At 33.2% G+C, this 17963-nt stretch overlaps 1 protein-coding gene across 1 annotated transcript in view; it reads left to right on the forward strand.

Annotated features, from left to right (window-relative positions):
• Lca5 (lebercilin LCA5) overlaps nt 1-17963 on the forward strand; it is a 50707-nt gene that overhangs the window by 8199 nt on the left and 24545 nt on the right. The window contains exons 2-3 of the mRNA XM_078019702.1: nt 10754-11104; nt 15618-16147. Coding sequence (XP_077875828.1) covers nt 10906-11104; nt 15618-16147 — 729 coding nt within the window. The 5' untranslated portion in view covers nt 10754-10905. The remainder of the gene's footprint in view (nt 1-10753; nt 11105-15617; nt 16148-17963) is intronic.

The raw sequence follows: 17963 nt of genomic DNA on the forward strand, positions 1-17963 counted from the left end.
TTCCTTTCTTCATTTTATGGATAGTTTGAGAAACATTGCTGTTTTTTAAAAATCTAATGAGATTTAGCAGTGAATTCATTGGGTCCTGGGCTTTTCTTCATTGGGAGACTTTTTTTAATGACTCAATCTCATTAGCTATTGGTATACTTATACACATACACACACACACACACAATGTATATATATGTATACTTAAATATACATATATATATGTGTGTGTGTGTGTGAACATACACCCACTCTTGGTTCAATTTTGGTAGATCATATGTATCCAGAAATGTGTCTGTTTTCTCTGGATTTTCTAGTTTTTTTAGCATAGAGGGTTTTTTTTTTTTGTTTATTTTTTTCAATATTCCCTAATGATCTTTTGAGTTTCAGTGGTGTCTGTAATACTATTTTCTTTTTTTAACCTCTGATTTTATTTATTTGGATATCCTTTTTTCTTTTGGTTAGTTTTGCCAAAGGTTTGTAAATTTTGTTTGTCTTTTGAAAGAACCAACTCTATTTCATTGATCCTTTGTATTGCTCTTTTGGCCTCTATTTTATTTATTCTTTCTCTGATCTTTATTATTTCTTCCCTTCTACTGATTTTGGATTTAGTATATTCTTAAAACCTTGAAATTCTTTACTAGGTTATTTATCTGAGGTCTCTTTTTTTTTTTTTTCCACTAAAGCATTCATCACTATGAACTTTCTTCTTGATACTCCTTTCTCTGTATTCCACATGTTTTGATATGTTGGGTTTCCATTTTGATTTAAGAGGTATTTAAATTTCCCTTCTGATTTCTTAAACGACTCAATGTTCATTTAATAGTGTGTTTAGTCTCTATGTATTGTATCATTTCTACAGTTTCTCTTGGTGTTGATTTCTAGTTTAATTCCATTGTAATCAGATAAGATGCAGAAATTATTTGTTTCAAGTTTTTGAATTTGTTAAGACTTGCTTTGTGAGCTAATATATGTTCTTTTGGGGGCAGTGTTAAACGTACTAATGAAAAGAATGTATATTTGGTAGCTGTTGGATGGAATGTTCTGTAGATGTCTTTTAAGTCCAGTTTACTTATAGTATAATTTATCTCTGATGTTTCTTTGATTTTTTTTTTGTCTGGATGATCTGTTAATAAGACTAGGGTATTGAAGTTAACCACTATTGTATTGGGAACAATTTGTTCATTTATGTAGTGTTTGTTATATGAAATTAGGTGCTCTAATGTTTGGTGCATGTGTATTTATAATCATTATATCTTCTTGATGAATTATTCCATTGATTAACATGTAACGACTTTCTTTGTCTCGCTTAATTTTCTCCTAAAGTGTATCTTATTAGATATAAAAATAGCTACTCCTGCTTGCTTTTGGATTTCATTTGCTTCGGATTTTATTTTCTAGCCTTTCACTTTCAGTCGGTGTATGTTTTTGCAGAAGAGGTGAATTTATTGTTTGGTCTTGTTTTTTAATCTACTCAACAAATCTGCATCTTTTAATTAGAGAATTAGGGCCTTTTATATTCAGGGTTATTATTGAAAGGTATGTACTTGTTGTCATTTCATTGTTTTTCTTGTGGTTGTTTTAAATATTGTATGTTCATTTTTTTTTCTCTTTAGAAGTTTGATAGTGTACTATATTAATAAGTTTTAATCTTTCCTGTTTCATTTGCATGTCTGGTGTTCTGGTTATATTTATCCTTTCCAATACTCTGATTATATTTATCTTTCTTCCTTTTCTGAGTGTAGGATTTGCTGTTATCTAATGCTGGTCATGTCATAAATTCCCTTAGTTTAGGCTTATCTTGGAAGGTCCTTATTAATCCTTTGATTCTGAAAGATAGATAATCTTGCTGACTATAACCTCTTGATTGGCACTTGTTTTCTTTCAGAATTCATAATACCTCATCCCATACTCTCCTGGCCTACAGAATTTCTACTAAGAAATTTGTGTTTGTTTAATGGGTTTGTCTTTAAATGTGCCTTGGTACTTTTCTCTTGAAGATTTTTATTTTTTTTCTTCATAGTGAACTTTTGGCATAGTAACTGTATTGTGAGAGATTCTTTCTGGTCATGTATAAATGCAATTCCAAGTGCCTTCTGTACCTAGATGTCTGTGTCTTTCCCAAGAGTTGGGAAATTTTCTGCTTTTATTTCATTGAATAGGTTTTTCTATGCCTTTAGCCTGTAGCTCTTCTCCCGTGGGTATACCTGTTGTGTGGATGCTTGGTCTTTTAATGGTGTCCCGGAGATTTTTTGTTTTGTTCATTCTTTTTTTTCCCCTTATTTCTATCTTAATGTAATATCAGGCTTGTCTTAATATCTCTGATAGTCTTTCTTCTGCTTGATCCAGTCTGTTCATAAGACTTTCAAATGAATTTTTATCTGACTTATATGAACTTTTCATTTCCAATATTTCTATTTGGTTCTTTTTCAAAAACTCCATTTACGGAAATTCTCATTCATATCTTGCATTGTCTGTTTGAATTCATTCAGTTGTTTATTATTTGTATTCTCTTGGAATCCACTGAGCTTTAGAAAATCATTCTTTTGAATTTTTGTCCAGTATTTTATCTAATTTGATATCTTTAGAATCTGTTACTATACAACTATGAACTTTAGAAGGTTCTTATTGCCTTGTTTTATCATTTTTTGTTTGTATGTTGTGTTTGTACATCTCTTGGGATGGATAGCTCCTCCATTTCTATATGAGAAACTTCTTAACTGGCCTTCTTTTGATGATGTATCTTGGATATCAGTTTATTGTGTAATGCTGGGTTTAATTCCAAATGGACTTTGTAACATGGTCTCCCTGTGGCGCGTCTTCAGCTGTAATTAGTGAGTTTTGACACAATGTGCAGTGTATTGGAGCCTGAGAAGCCCACCTTTTTTTGAAGGCATTGCAAGAGTGGGATCCCTTTGATAATTTAACTAAATGTGGCATAGACAGAAGGGTGGAGTGGCACTCTCTGTGGTTACTCCTACAGTGGGAATATATGCCTCTATCAGGTGGTAGAGGTTTCCATAGTCACTTGAAAGCAGTTCTCATATTGACCCTTCTAATCATGGTGAAGGACTTGAAGCTTTTTATCCTCTGTTTAGACATTGGTCAGTTTCTGGTTTTTCAGGTGGAAATGCAAGGACTCAGATCACAGCTCCAACTCTGTGGCACTCAGATTTACACTTGTCAGTGATGTGCCATCCACAGGATGTTTTTTAAAAAAACCAACACTGAGGACTCACATAGGCACAATGTCCAAAATGGTTTTGTTATTTCTTTCTGCTATTATGGAGGGGGTTCCCAGGAGGGAAATGGCAGAGCCTTTGCCCCATTTGTGCCCACTTTGGGATGGGCCATTAGCTAGGGGCTTCTGTTCCCTATATTCTTTAAGTTGAAGTATCTGCCAAGGTTTGAGCAGGACCAAGTCATGGCTAGAGCTAGGTGTAATTCCTCTTAGTGGGATTTGGAGTGTAGTTCAGGGCAGAGCACCTTCTCAATATGTGTAAAGTCCTGGGCTTGATGCCTAGCACTGTTGGGGCTGAGGGGAGCAAAACCAAGAGATAAGGGGAAAACATGTAGCATAAAATATTTTTAAAATTTAAAGTTAAAATTTTAAAAAGTTCAAAATGGGGAAAAATTAAAAAGTAGTAAAGAAAAAAGGTATAAATAAAAATATTTTTGGGGAAAGAGAGGATGATTGAAGCTTATGCTGATCAAGCCTTCTCTGTCGGTCTTCTTAGGCTGTGCACCCTGTGGACAGAGAGAAAATTAAGGATTATTCACAGGCCCCCATTCTCCAGTCCTTTTTTTGTTTTGCTTGCCAGGTGGCTAGCAGGAGTGATTTGTGGCTGAATCTAGTTGGAATTCCACTCAGCTTTTTTCATGCTGAAATGAGCTAGCATATCATGCAGAGCTATCCAGGCAAAGATTGTCTCCGTAGCTTTTTGGGTTGTGGATCAAAGGCTGAAGCTGCAGTGTGTTAGCAAAGTAGTACAGAATTCAGATTTCACTAAGCAAAGATTCTCTCTGGAATTTTTTGAACTTTCATTCCTTGGGCATAGAAAAATCCAGTTTGTCCCTAGATACCCCAAGTGGGTAGAGAGAGCTGTGGGCTGCCTGAGAGCTGTACTGGGAGGGTGGCAGTGGGTTCTGTATAGTTCACCACCCACAATCCTGGTGCTCCCACACATGACTTGCATACCGAATCATATATGACTGTTTACTCTCATGGACTTGTCAGGTTTCTCAAACTACAGATTTTAAAGGGAAGTACCTTCCATTTCCCTCCACCTCACAATCTGGTTTCTCATCTCAGAATTCTCATCAGGTTTGTGTTAGATCTCTTACCTGGGCCAAACCAATTCATGAGGCAAATACCCACTTAACCAGTATTGTGAAATTGCTACAGGGTCTACTAGGGTCCCTGAGAAAGGAAAATGCCGGGCCCGTTGATCTCCACAGCAGTAAGCTCAGACAATAGACCCTTCTAGTATGACTTCCAGTTACAACTCTGTGAAAATACACTGGGAAGTGGGGAGAAGTTTTCCAGAGTTAGCTCACTATGCAGTTCCTGATCCTTTATCTGTTTAGAGTTTATGGCTGCAAGATTCCAAATTCTGTATATGCAGCTCTCTGGGACTACTCCCCCTTTCACCTATACCCTGGTGGTGATGTATTTCTTCTTTCCTTGCCATGCTGCTCTGAGGTCAGTGCTGGGATACTGTTTCTTCCACTATTTCAATATTCAAAATCCCAGGGTTTCTCAAGGTCTCTTTCTCTTTACTCTTGAATTCCAACACTCTCTCATAGCCACTCACCTCAACAAGCAACTACACTCATTATTTTGGTTCTGCCTTGTGGAAAAGCAGGCAGGTGCTAGGTGCCTCTAATCTGCCGTCTTGAAATCATTTTTTTATTAGCAAAGGAAAAGTCTTTGACAAGGACCTGTCAAAGACTTGTGTTTGAATTATAAATAAATCTTGTGTTTAATTATAAATAAAATTGCTGATGTTTACCAAATACTTAATTGTGTAATAGTTATTGAATTATCCCATTTAATCCTTACAGCAGTTTTCTAAGGCAGTTACTATTAATAGTCCTATTTTACAGAGAAAAATTTTAAGATTTTAGATTTAGATTGATAGATTAGGTAAAATCCAAATTTGCACAGCCAATGAGGTGTGAAGACCCTTCCTTGCTCTTACTCATTATCCTTTTTCTTATTTACATACTTATTCATATGGAAGTGTTTTCTTTCAGGATTGTAGAGTAAAAGATTTGGGCTGATTGGATTTATTTTTAAAACATTAGTATTTGCTGATTTAAGATATAATAGTGAGTTTTAACAGATTGAGATTGCTAGATATTACTATATCAGAAGTAAGATCAAAGTTCTAGGTTTGGGTTTGGGATACAGCTCTCTGGAAGAGTGTATGCTTAGTATGCAACATGACCCTGTGTTTAGTCCAGCACCAAACAAAAAAAAAATACTTAGGTTTGTATTTCATTTTTTTTTAAATTTTTTTTTAACTAAGGAAAATTTTGAACAAATACAGAAGTAAACTATCAGAAAATGAAGCTGTTAAGTCTTTATCACCAATTTACAAAACTATCAACTCATTGCAAATCTTATTTCATTCTCCCTAGTTTATTTTGAAACTAACCTCAAACATTTAATTTTACATGTAAATACTTGAACATATATCTCTAAGATATAAAAATTAACAAACCACAACATCACTATTTTATCTAAAGCAGCTATTCCTTAATATTAAATAGCCAGTGTTTAAACTTTCTCACTTATCTTTTTGTTTTATACAACTTTTTTGAATCAGGATTGAAATAAAGTCCATAGGTTACAATTTTTATGATTTCTTAATAATAAAAATCTTATTTCTTAAGACTTTCTCAATATATAAATACCATCTTCCTATTCTGCTTGTAATTTATTTGTTGAAGAAACATTTTTCTTGTAGAGTTTGCCTCAGTTTGGATTTCGTTGTTATTTTCCTTGTACTTCTATCCTTCTGTTCCTTGTGTTAGGGTGGCTGGTGCAAATATCCATGAGAGACACATCTCTGAGTTCAAACAAAGATTTATTGACAGAGAATATCTGCCAGGCTGCCCTTCTGCAAGGTGCAGTAGCCTGCTGGAAAAAAAAACTTATTTATTATATAGTCATGTACAATGAACTAGTTAAAAATAACCCTTCTGGTCCTATGATTGTTACTTGGTATCTGTATTGTGGTTTCAGTAATTAGGGACTCTTTGGGGGCAAACCTAATGGGAAGGTCATGCCTGGGTGGGTAGGTAATGATTTTTAAAATGGAGTTACTTTTGCGTAAGAATCTAACACCTTGTATTTTCTGTAAATTGTCATTTACATTTAGAGGATTGATCAGATTTAGATTTAACTCGGGAGGGAAGGCAAATATTTCAGAAGTATTGTTGTGTACTATGAGGAGGCACATAATATCTGTTTTGTTTTTTCCACAACATGTTAGCTTTGCCTTTTTGTAACCAAAATAGCTGATAAGAACAACTTAGAGGAAGAAAAGTTCATTTTGACTCATGGTTTTAGAGGTTTAGTCCATAGTGGGCTGACTCCATTGTTCTGGGTGCAAGGAGAGGCAGAATACCATGGCAGAAGGGTGTGGCAAAGGGAGCACTGCTTACCTCATGGCAACTTAGAGCTGCAGGGAAGATGAACCCTTTCAGGACATGCCCCCTATGACCACTCCTCCAGCCATTTTCCAGTAGCCTACAGTTAGCATTCAGTCCATCTAAACTAGAATGGACTGATAAGTGTATAGTGCTCATAATCCAATCATTTCACCTCTGAATATTAACAACAGCTTTTGGGGGGATACCTTATGTCCAAACCGAAATACTTGGTTATAGCCATTGGTATTCATTATCTAGCTTTATTATTTCATTAGTGGTTACAAAATGTCAATATTCTAATTCCTTCACTTCAATATTTTCTTTTCCCTTTGTTTTCTAAAATAATTCTAAAGAAATACTTTCCCTCATGTGCTACATTGTTATTTTAAGATACAGCTTTTGGCACTGTAGGCAGTATACTCATTTTTACCCCTTTATGTATCAATTTTCTAATTAATGAGTTGGTTCTCTAGCATCTTCCAAAGGTGACTGATTTTTTAAAATATATGATATGAGATTACATATATTTGATCTGTTTTAATCACTTATTGATGTAATTCTACGCATGATGAACATTTCCCATCTTTGGCTAGTAGGGCGTCTTCAAATTGGCTCTTCAGCCCTTTTGGTACTTTTATCAGTAGTGTCTGATATCTTCCTTGCTTTCTGAAATGACCAAATCTCTAGATTTCTGATTCATCTTTTATATTTCTTCCCTCAGACATGAAATTAGACATTTACAAGGAGCTTTTAGTTCTTTTATTGGGAAGTGGCATTCAGAAACCACATTTGGGTGCTAGTTTATTACAACTCGTTCGATTTTAGTTTTTTGTGTTTTTTTTTTTTTTTGTGTGTGTGTGTGTGTGATTAAACCCACAGGTGCTTAACCACTGAGCCACATTATTTTTTGAGATAGGGCCTCGAAAAGCTGCTAAGGTTGGTTTGAATTTAGAATCCTTTTGCCTCAGCCTCTCAAGCCACTGGGATTACAGGCATGCACCACCACACCTGGTTCATTTGTTTTTTATTTCTAGAATTTTTGAGTGGACAGCTAAGACATTTTTTTTTTTTTTAAAGAAGTCATCTTAAGTTCATACTGATACTTGTAATTCAAATTTTTGGACTTCAGAATTTCAGAGTTTACATTATTAGATAAATTTTGTCTTTTCTGTTGAAAATTCTAGTGACCATGCTCAACAACAATAATTACTCATTTGCTTTATCTTAACACATGTATTAATCTGAGAATAACAATACCAATGATACAATTACTGAAAATAGCCCTTAATGTATTGCTTTGTCACTGGGATATATCTCTCTGGGGAAATAAAGTCAAGTTGTGTTTTAAAGTTATTTGAACTGGTTACTTTATGTATTTTTGCCACTAATTATATATGCAGTTAGAGTGATTTGTTTTATTTTCTTTTGATTTATAGGAATTGCTTTATAAAAAATTTTATTTTTAAAAACTTATTTTCAAAGTCAAGTCTACACATAGGTTTATACAAGAGTTTAGTTTCCATCCCGTTTCCAAGCTCTTCTTCCTCTGTTATGCTATAGTTGTTTTTTTCAATAAGCTAACCACCATACATTTGGCCTTTATATTTTAAATTAATTAAAATTAAAAATTTATTTCTCAGCCATAGTAGCAACATTTCAAGAGCCCAGTACCACATGTGACCAGCTACTACATAGGACATAACAAATTATAGAACCTTTACATACTTGATGAAAGTTTTATTTGGACAGTCTACCCTAGATAAATCAAATATTTAATTTTTAAAAATGAGTTATCTTTCCACTTTTTAAAAAAATATGTTATTCTCCTTTGATAAATAAGGCTGTGTACTTATAAAGAAAGAAATTTATTTGAAAGAACTTTATTTAGCTCATAGTTTTATGGGGTGTTCCATGAATGGGCAGCCCTGGTTCTTTAGCCTTTGGTGAAGGCCTCATGGTGGATGTCATACATTGTATGAAAGTATGAAGGATGAAAGAAGAGATCACATGGTGAGACAGGAAGCAGAGAGAATCAGGGTGCCTGAGTCTTTTTATAATAACTCATTCTCTTGAGAATTTAATGGAAGATTAACATTTATCTTTTCCAAGGGTGATGCTCCTGTGACCTAATTACCTTTTATTAGGCGCCATCTTTTAAATGTTCTACCAATATCAACACTGCTCCACTGAAGACCAAGCCTCCAGCATAGGAACCTTTGGGGAAAAACCATATCAAAACCATACTACACACTATATATGCTCTTATCTATCTACCTATCTTAATATATTTTGGAGAATTACTCAGATTGCTAGCAAATATACAAAGAAAGTCCTCGTTATTTTAATAGCTCCATAATACTGCATTGTGTGGCTGTTTTCAGTTTCTTAGGTCAGTTTCTTATTGATGGTCGTTTTGATTATTTTAGTCTTGTGCATATGTCTGTTCATTTATTCCTAGGACTACTATACTATTAATGCTAATTTCATCAATAAGATGATTTTTTTTCCAAATATTAAAAGCAACTGTTCTCATTTTAAAAGTAGTGAATGTATTAGAAAACAAAATATTTTAAAGGAGAGATACAAAAATCTAAAACCAAGTTGCTTAGGCAGACACTATTTCCATGAATGTATGATAAGTCTCCCTTCCTCTTCCTTAATTATAGGAATAAAGTGTATCTTCTGGTTGCTAATGTGAATGTGGACTAAATTGTAAATTGTTTTGTAAATTGTTTTCAGTTATTTTAAAAAGAGGATCAAGGCAAGAGGATCAAGAGTTTAAATAGGAAGAATACTTAGTAATTTAATCTTCTTTTCAATAAATATGTGTATTGAGATCATACTATATAATCTAGTTGGAATTTGTTTATTTTGCCATAATAGCATAAGCATTTTTCTTGAACATAAACTTTTTTCTTGAACATAAACTTTTTGTAAACAAAAACTATGCTGTATGGACTTTATAGTACATAAATTATATTCTCAATTAATCTGATGGTTATATATCTAGGTTGCTTCCATTTTTAAAAAATTGCACTGTCCTCCATTAGACATTTGCATATGACTTTCTCCCTATTTTTAGAGTCATTTTCTCAGAATCCAGAAATGGTTTTATTGACTCAGAGATTAAAAGCACAATTAGCCCGGCATGGTGGTGCACACCTCAGGAGGCTGAGGCAAGGAGGATCAAGAATTCAAAGCCAGCCTCAGAAACTTAGCCAGACCCTAAGTAACTTAGTGAGACCCTATCTCTAAAAAAAAAATATAAAAAGGACTGGGATGTGGCTCACTTGTAAAGCACCCCTGGGTTCAATCTTTGGTAATAGAAAAAGATGATGATGATAGAGAAGCCGGTTGCAGGGCGAGAAGGAACAACAATTAAAGTCTTAATACATCTTACCAACTTTTTTCCCCAAAATTCCATGGATTTTTCCTGATGGCACCTCTGCAAACAGTGTTATTGTTTTGAAAAAAAATTTTTTAATATAGCTTTAAAAATGTTATGAGGATGAACATTTTTGTGTATCATTTGTATTGCCTTTTTGGGTCTTACATATTTTGCCTATTTACCTTCTTCCTCATATTTTTCTTCTTAGATAATGTGAGGTATTTGTTTACATGTTACAAATGGTAACCATTTTCCTGTCATGTTTGGAAATGCTTTTTGTCAAATGCCTTTTCTTTTAATTTTTTAAAAGTATACTTAATTTTTACATTTTTTTGTAGTAAATATTAGATATTTTTCTTTGCACAGATTTGCAGGTTTGTTCTCCCTCCCACTAAGCAAAAAAAGAAAAATATTGGTGGTTATTGCCCTGTTAAGATTCAAGTTTTATGTTTATTATAACTCTTAAGATTCAAGGGAATCAAATTAGTTAACACTTATTTAAGTACTTTGCATATTATCTTCTTTCTAGGCCATGACAGAAACGGTCTTTGTCCAAATACTGTCAAAAACTTATGTATGAAAATAGATAAATTATAGCATCTTATAAAAATTATAAATGGTATATTATTTTTCTTTTAGTATTTTACATTATAATTAATTGTAGAAATGTATTCCATGAATGTATGATGAGTCTCCTTTCCTCTTCCTTAATTATAGGGAATAAAGTGTATCTTGGGTGCCAATGTGAATGTTATATTTCGTGGAAAAAATAAATTGCCTGGAAATAATATTATGAAGACTATGAAAATGTTCTTCAGTGTTGTCATCAATCTGTGAATTTATGTGACTAGAGACTATTTTTCAAAACAATGGGGGAAAGAGCAAAAAGTCCAAATGCTGATCAAGAAAGAAAAGCAGACAAACAACATAGCTCTAATTATTCCTCTGAGTTTGGATCTACATCCCAGTCTTCTGGTCAGTCATCGCCAGTTAGTCCTTCTTCACCTACAGTTTCTATGGGAAAAACTTCTAAAAAACAAGCATCAGATAACCAAGTATATTGCCAATGTAAGTATTCTTTAGAAGAGTTCTGTGGATCTAGAAGATTATGTACAATGCTTAAGGAAAACTTGTACGAATGGAAGTCTTCTATTAGTATGTATAGTGTTATACACATGGATGTAGGCTGATTTACATTTTTAATAGGCTATATTTTAATAAATTTATATAAGCCTTGCTAATGGGTCTGTCTGTTCCATTTTTAATATTCAAAATCATGCATTATACAAAATAAAATAACGTAAGGCTGCTTATTTTCTCTTCCTCCTAAGTAAATATTTATTTTTGGATCTCTAAGGTACTTCCTGTAAAGGCAAAACCAAAAGAAAACCTACGAGACAGTTGTACTTTTCTGTATTTTCATTTTTAAAAAGTAGTGAAAGGTATTGATATAAAGTCGCTAGGGGCATTTTTATAGTTTGAGTGAAATTATTTACCCTTGGTAATTTATTGCTGACTCCAAAAGTTTGAATTAAAACTAGGAATACGCTTGGAATTTTGGACTACCAGTCTAATTTTTTTCCCCATTGTGTTGTGATCTCTTTTTGTTATTAAAATGTTACTATTCTGGAACATATTTGGTTACCTAGTCTTCTATAATTTCTTCATTTTATTAAATTTCGGGTCAAGAAATCTCGTTGTACTGAGTAATAACAGCCTAGAAAAATATTGTAAATGTATGTGAGGTAATTATTGTATGCATTTAAAAAGCACAGTTATAAAATAGCAGTAGCTTAGATTGGTAAAACTTGCAAGGCAGAGAGTGATAAAAATTAGAGGCTGAAAGAATAATAGAGGCCATATCATGAAATACCTTGCATTTTATTATAATTTAATTAATGTCTATTTCTATGGGGAATAGTTATTGAAAAGATATATGCATTGGTATAATTTAATTTGCTTTTATAAAATTTTACTTTGAAAAGTGATGATACTATTAAAAACTACAAAGAATATGTATTCCTTTTGAAAGCAGTCTTTTCATGGACCCCTAATTTAGCCCCTATCTGGCTACTCAGGGATGCCCATATTTCTAACAATTGAGTGCCTCCCCCGCCACAAGCACAGTGTTTTTTGGGGATTGTGGGGTATGGATCCCTTCCTCCAAACCTGTTTCAGTGAGAAGATCTTGTTAGTTTCATAATAGAGAGCATGATCTTAAGCTTCTGTTTTATAATTAAGAGCAAATATCTTTTATAATTGGATCTTAGAAAATACCTGTTATTCCTAAGAAATTATTAACATACTTAAGTATTATTAGGTAAGGAGTACTTTAATTTTTCCTTCCTCCCCCAAAAGTAACTTACCAAGTCACCCAATTAGAGTCAGAATTTGGTAAGCCTTATCTTTTTGAGAAGATATGGAGAAAAAGCTGTGAAAAATGGTTCCAGTATCAACCAGGAATTATCAATTATCATTTTCCATCTGTCTCATATTGTTTTCTGTTTTCCACTATCTTTTGAATTAAAATCTGTGTTCATTTATCCATCTTAGATCAAATAATAGAACTAAACTGATATTTTTATTTGAACACCAAGTTAATTTCTCTAGGTTTTAATTGCAACTAATATAGATTAAAGAAAAACAAATGTGATGAAAGCAGCATCTTAATCACTTGAATTCTCAGGTTTTCATGTTTTATAGTATATTCTTTCTTCTCTTAAATTTTCAGCAAATCTTATTATTTTTAAAATAAAATAATATTATTAGAATTTCTTTGTATAATAACATATTTTAGGGGAAGGGCTACTGGGAATTTAACTCAGGGGCACCTGACCACAGAGACATATCTCCAGCCCTGTTTTGTATTTTATTTAAAGACAGGTTCTCATTGAGTTGCTTAGTGTCTTGCTTTTGCTGAGGCTGGCTCTTTACTTGAGCCGCTGGGATTACAGTAGGAGTGTGCCACTGCACCTGGTTGTAAAATAACAATAATAGTTTTGGTTATACATGTTTGTATATTACATATTTATTTCTTATCAGTAATATAAACATATCTTGATTTTTTGTTAGATACAGAGTTTATTTTTACTACATTTTAAAAATGAGTCATATTTCATTTTGAACAACTGAAGTAAGAAGAAAAAACCCAGTATCTTTCCACCCACTTTTTGATAGTGACATAACAAGGGAGAGAAGAATGACAAACATGACAGTCAATTATCTTTTTTCTTCTTACTTCTATTAACATTATATTTCATCTCGATTTGAAAACTATCAACATGTATCAGTCCTTTCAGAGTAGATAGTCTATAACTCAAAACTGCTATCTCAGTTGTTAAGAAGGAAAGGAAATTTAAATAATGGACACTCCAAATTCAAAATTACATTCTAAAGCAATGTTGTCTAATGGAAATGTAATTCAAGTCACAAATGTAAGCAACAGATGTCATTTTATATTTACTAGTAACTACATCAAAAAAGAAAAATGGGTGAAATTAATTTTACTTAACCCAACATAGTTAAAGTATTATTTCTGTATAGTCAGTATGAAATAGTATAATGTTTTGCATTTTTAAACTAACTGTTCAAAATCTAGTATGTATTTCACAGTTATAGGATATCTCTATTCAGACTACCTCATTTCAAGTTTCTCCAAAGCTGTATGTGGCTAGTGTCTACCATCTTGGATAGATATAGTTTCAATTAGTCATTCTCTCATTTCTTTTTATTGCTGCCACTTTTTTTCTATATCTGAGCATTTATAGAGCTAGAATTCTAAATCAGTGTACATTCAAAACAGTCTGTGAAATTTTCATATTTTCAATGAAAACTTTATAATGTAAAATTATAAAAATTAGTTGTTATTTTTTCTTGTTTCCTTAGTGAATCAGGTGTCCATGAATAGTGAGATGGGGAAGGGTAAGGTTGGATCTTTCAGTTTTTCTTTTCTTTCTTTTTAACCTGGAATGTATTTCTTCCTTGAGAGGAAAAAAATGAGGAGAAAAAAAACCCTCAGAGATTAAAGTCCATTATCTTAACTGGCAAATTTTCAGATGACTCTTTTAAAGGGCAAGTAGGTACTCTGTATATTGAGGCTTAATTTTAATGAACTTTTAATAAAAATAAAACATACCAAAGTTTTTAGAATGTTACAATTTAATATGTAGACTTTTAAATATTTCATATGTTTATTTTTATAGAATGTGATTTTTTCTTGTTCTTAAATTATATTGATGTTTTGATATGAACATCACACAAAAGAAATTTCCCAGGAAAGTATATAGAAACACACTTGTACAACTGTTTTCCTTTGTTCAGTTTTGATAATTGGGATATAAGTTCTTATTACTTAACAATGATCTATTTATGTATATAGTGTTATCTTCATCCTGCGTGTTGAGAAAATAGAATTGAAAAGGTTTAATTGAATTGCCCAAGGGGGTTATTAAGTGGTAAATCTCGAATCTCAGATCTTCTCACTGTACTATAAACTGCCATTCTGTTTCTCCAAATGAAGAAAAAAAGTTGTAATTAATACAAGGATTACAGCTGGGCATCGTGGTACATACATGTAATCCCAGCAATTTGGGACGCTGAGGCAGGATTGTGAGTTCAGAGCCAGCCTCAGCAATTTAGAGAAGCACTAAGCAACTTAGTGAGATCCTGTCTCAAAATAAAAAATAGAAAAGGGCTGGGGATGTAGCTCAGTGGTTAAGCCCCTCTAGACTCAATCCCTGGCACCAAATAAATTAGGATTCCAATTTTCTTGGCATAGATGACTCAAATATCACAATGTTTTGGCCAATGTTTATTTTATAGCATTCCAATGCTAATGATGCTCCTGTTTGAATTTTGACTTGTCATCTCATAAAATTAAAGGTGGTTAAAGCCTGATACTGCCATCTTTTTTATTAAAATTATTTTAGTAGTAGATGGATATTATGCTTTTATTTATTTATTTATTTATTTTTGTGTGGTGCTGAGAATTGAACCCAGTGCCTTACACATGCTAGGCAAGCACTCTACCACTGAGCTACAACCCTAGGCTGCCATCTTTTTAAGCAGTGTGAATAATCCTTCTCCCAATGGGGGGGATTGAACCCCAGGACCTGGTTCATGCAGGGAAAATAGGATGCCATTTTTGATGGATAGAATATTCTTTATCTTTCTTAGTAGACCCTAAACCTTTCTTAATAGAAATATATTAAGAGCTGTTTAGGGAAATGAGTACCTAAACCAATATGTTGGCGCTTGAAATAAAATCTGATATTTAACAAAATATTGGAAAAAAATCTTTTTTTTTTTTTTTTTTTGGTTACTAGGGATTGAACTCAGGGGCTCACTCACTCAATCACTCACCTACCCCTTGTGAGGCTGGCTTTAAACTTGAGATCCCCCTGCCTCAGCCTCATGAGCCAGTGGGATTATAGGTATGCACTACTATGCCTGGCAGGAAAAATTCTTTTTTGAAAACAAAAATAAAGAATGTTATGGACTCACATGTTTTTGGATGAATAAATGATACTACATATACATTTGGTATAGCTTTCACTGTATATTATTATTGTCTCTTTTTTAGCCTCCAGGAAACCAAGTCCTAAGGGTCTACCAAACAAAAAAGGAGTCCAAGTGGGAATTCGTTCCCAAAGCCTCAATAGAGAACCACTTCGGAAAAATTCTGATATTGTCACAAAACGGGTTCTTTCTGCAAGACTGCTAAAAATCAATGAGTTGCAGAATGAAGTATCTGAACTCCAGGTCAAGTTAGCTGAGCTGCTAAAAGAAAATAAAGCTTTGAAAAGGCTTCAGTACAGACAGGAGAAAGCCCTGAATAAGTTTGAAGATGCAGAACTTGAAATCTCACAACTTGTAGTTCGTCATAACAATGAAATTACAGCACTCAAAGAACGCTTAAGAAAATCTCAAGAGAAGGAACGAGCAACTGAAAAAAGGGTGAAAGATGCAGAATGTGAACTATTTAGGACAAAATTTTCCTTAGAGAAACTGAGAAAGATCTCTGAAGCTAGACACCTACCTGAACGAGATGATTTGGCAAAGAAACTAGTTTCAGCAGAGTTAAAGTTAGATGACACTGAGAGAAGAATTAAGGTAAAATTTTCACAGCTTCTAATTGTGTCATCTTGGATTGTTTCTCATTGGACATTTCATATGCTTTGATTAAATAGCCTGTTGCAATTTCATACTTGTTTATAAATGAAAATGATTTTTAGTATTATCCAAGTAAGAAACTACAGAAAATTTAAGATTGTATATTTAAGAGCAAGATGCCAAAAAGATTGTATATGTTAATAAGCCACATATTGATGAATGAATGTTTAATTCCAGGGATCTTAGTCATTTGAGGGAAAAATTCTTATTTGGCTATTTGATTCTTTCTTTAAAATTGAAAATTATAGTAGTGAGGCTACATAAAACTGACCTTTCAGGACTATAACATAAGAAATCTAATCTATGATTTCCTTTTTGTTCATTTGTAATAGATATGCATAATACATCATTTGGGGCAAGGTATGTTCCGTACTCCCCAAAACAAAACCTTATAGAAGGGTAGATGGTAGAATATTGAATAACTAATAGGCCTGAGAGTAAAAATCTTTGGATTTTTTTTCCTTTTTTTAGAGAAAGGAAGAAAAAAGTCTTATTTCATGACTTTTACACATGGAACTTATATTAGATTGCCACTTGCTATCTAACAAACAGAAATCTTAAGTTGGGTTCTGTTACTTATAATTAATAAGTAGTTTAGAAAGTAAAGGTAAGCAAAATTTATGGGAATAGTGTCTGCTGTGAGAGCTTTCTGAGAAAAGAACACCCAGAACTGTAAGTAAAGTTTCTGTACTTATTAATTATTTTTTAATACACAGCTTGTTATAGTACTTAGTCTGTATAATAAGCATGGCTAGTATACCAATGCCATGCACAGGCGCAGTGGCTTATTAAATACAGTGTGTCTTAGGGCCAGAAAAGGTTCCTAGTTTATTCTCTAAATTTTGCAGTCATTATGTTAGGGTTATTTACCATGAGGTGGGATGGGGACTGAAAGCAATTATCATCATTCAATAAGGAATTGGTACTTGAATTACTTTTTTGTTTTTTTTTTTTTTTAAAAAAAAAGACAGTACTTTAAGAGAGAATCTTAATATTTATTTTTTAGTTTTTTTCGGCAGACACATCTTTGTATGTGGTGCTGAGGATCGAATCCCGGCCGCACACATGCCAGGCGAGCGCGCTACCGCTTGAGCCACATCCCCAGCCCACTTTCTTTCTTTTTACTTATCAATGGACTTTTATTTTACTTATTTTTATGTGGTGCTGAGAATTGAGCCTAGTGTCTCACACATGCTAGGCAAGTGTTGTACTACTGAGCTATAACCCCAGTTCCTTGAATTATTTATTTATTCATTCATTCATTTATTTATCTATCTATTTATTTATTTGTTTATATAAGCAGAATATGAAACATTTATTCACAAGCTGTTGGTGCAGATTCACCAGCAGGTGCGCCAAGGAGCAGGCTGCAAGTCCATATCCTTAGACCCCCTCAAGGGGTTAGAACAAATTTTTGTTTTTAAACAATTTTATTTTTTAAATACATGACAGAAGAATGCATTACAATTCTTATCACATATATAGAACATAAATTTTCATATCTCTATTTGTATATAAAGTTTGTTCACACCAGGGAGGAAGTAGGAGGTTATCATTAATGGTGGAATGTGATGGACATCATTATCCAAAGTACATTTATGAAGACATGAATTGAATTACTTTTTAAAGGGAATTAGAACATGTGCCACATAATGGATTTTTAAATTAGGAATAAATAACCCATGGCCTGGTGTGATGGCCTAGGCCTGTAATCCCAGTGGCAAGCGCGGAGGAGGGAGGATTAAGAGTTCAAAGC

This window comes from Ictidomys tridecemlineatus, chromosome 8 (genome assembly GCF_052094955.1).
Source record: "Ictidomys tridecemlineatus isolate mIctTri1 chromosome 8, mIctTri1.hap1, whole genome shotgun sequence".
In the NCBI taxonomy this organism is placed as follows: domain Eukaryota; kingdom Metazoa; phylum Chordata; class Mammalia; order Rodentia; family Sciuridae; genus Ictidomys; species Ictidomys tridecemlineatus.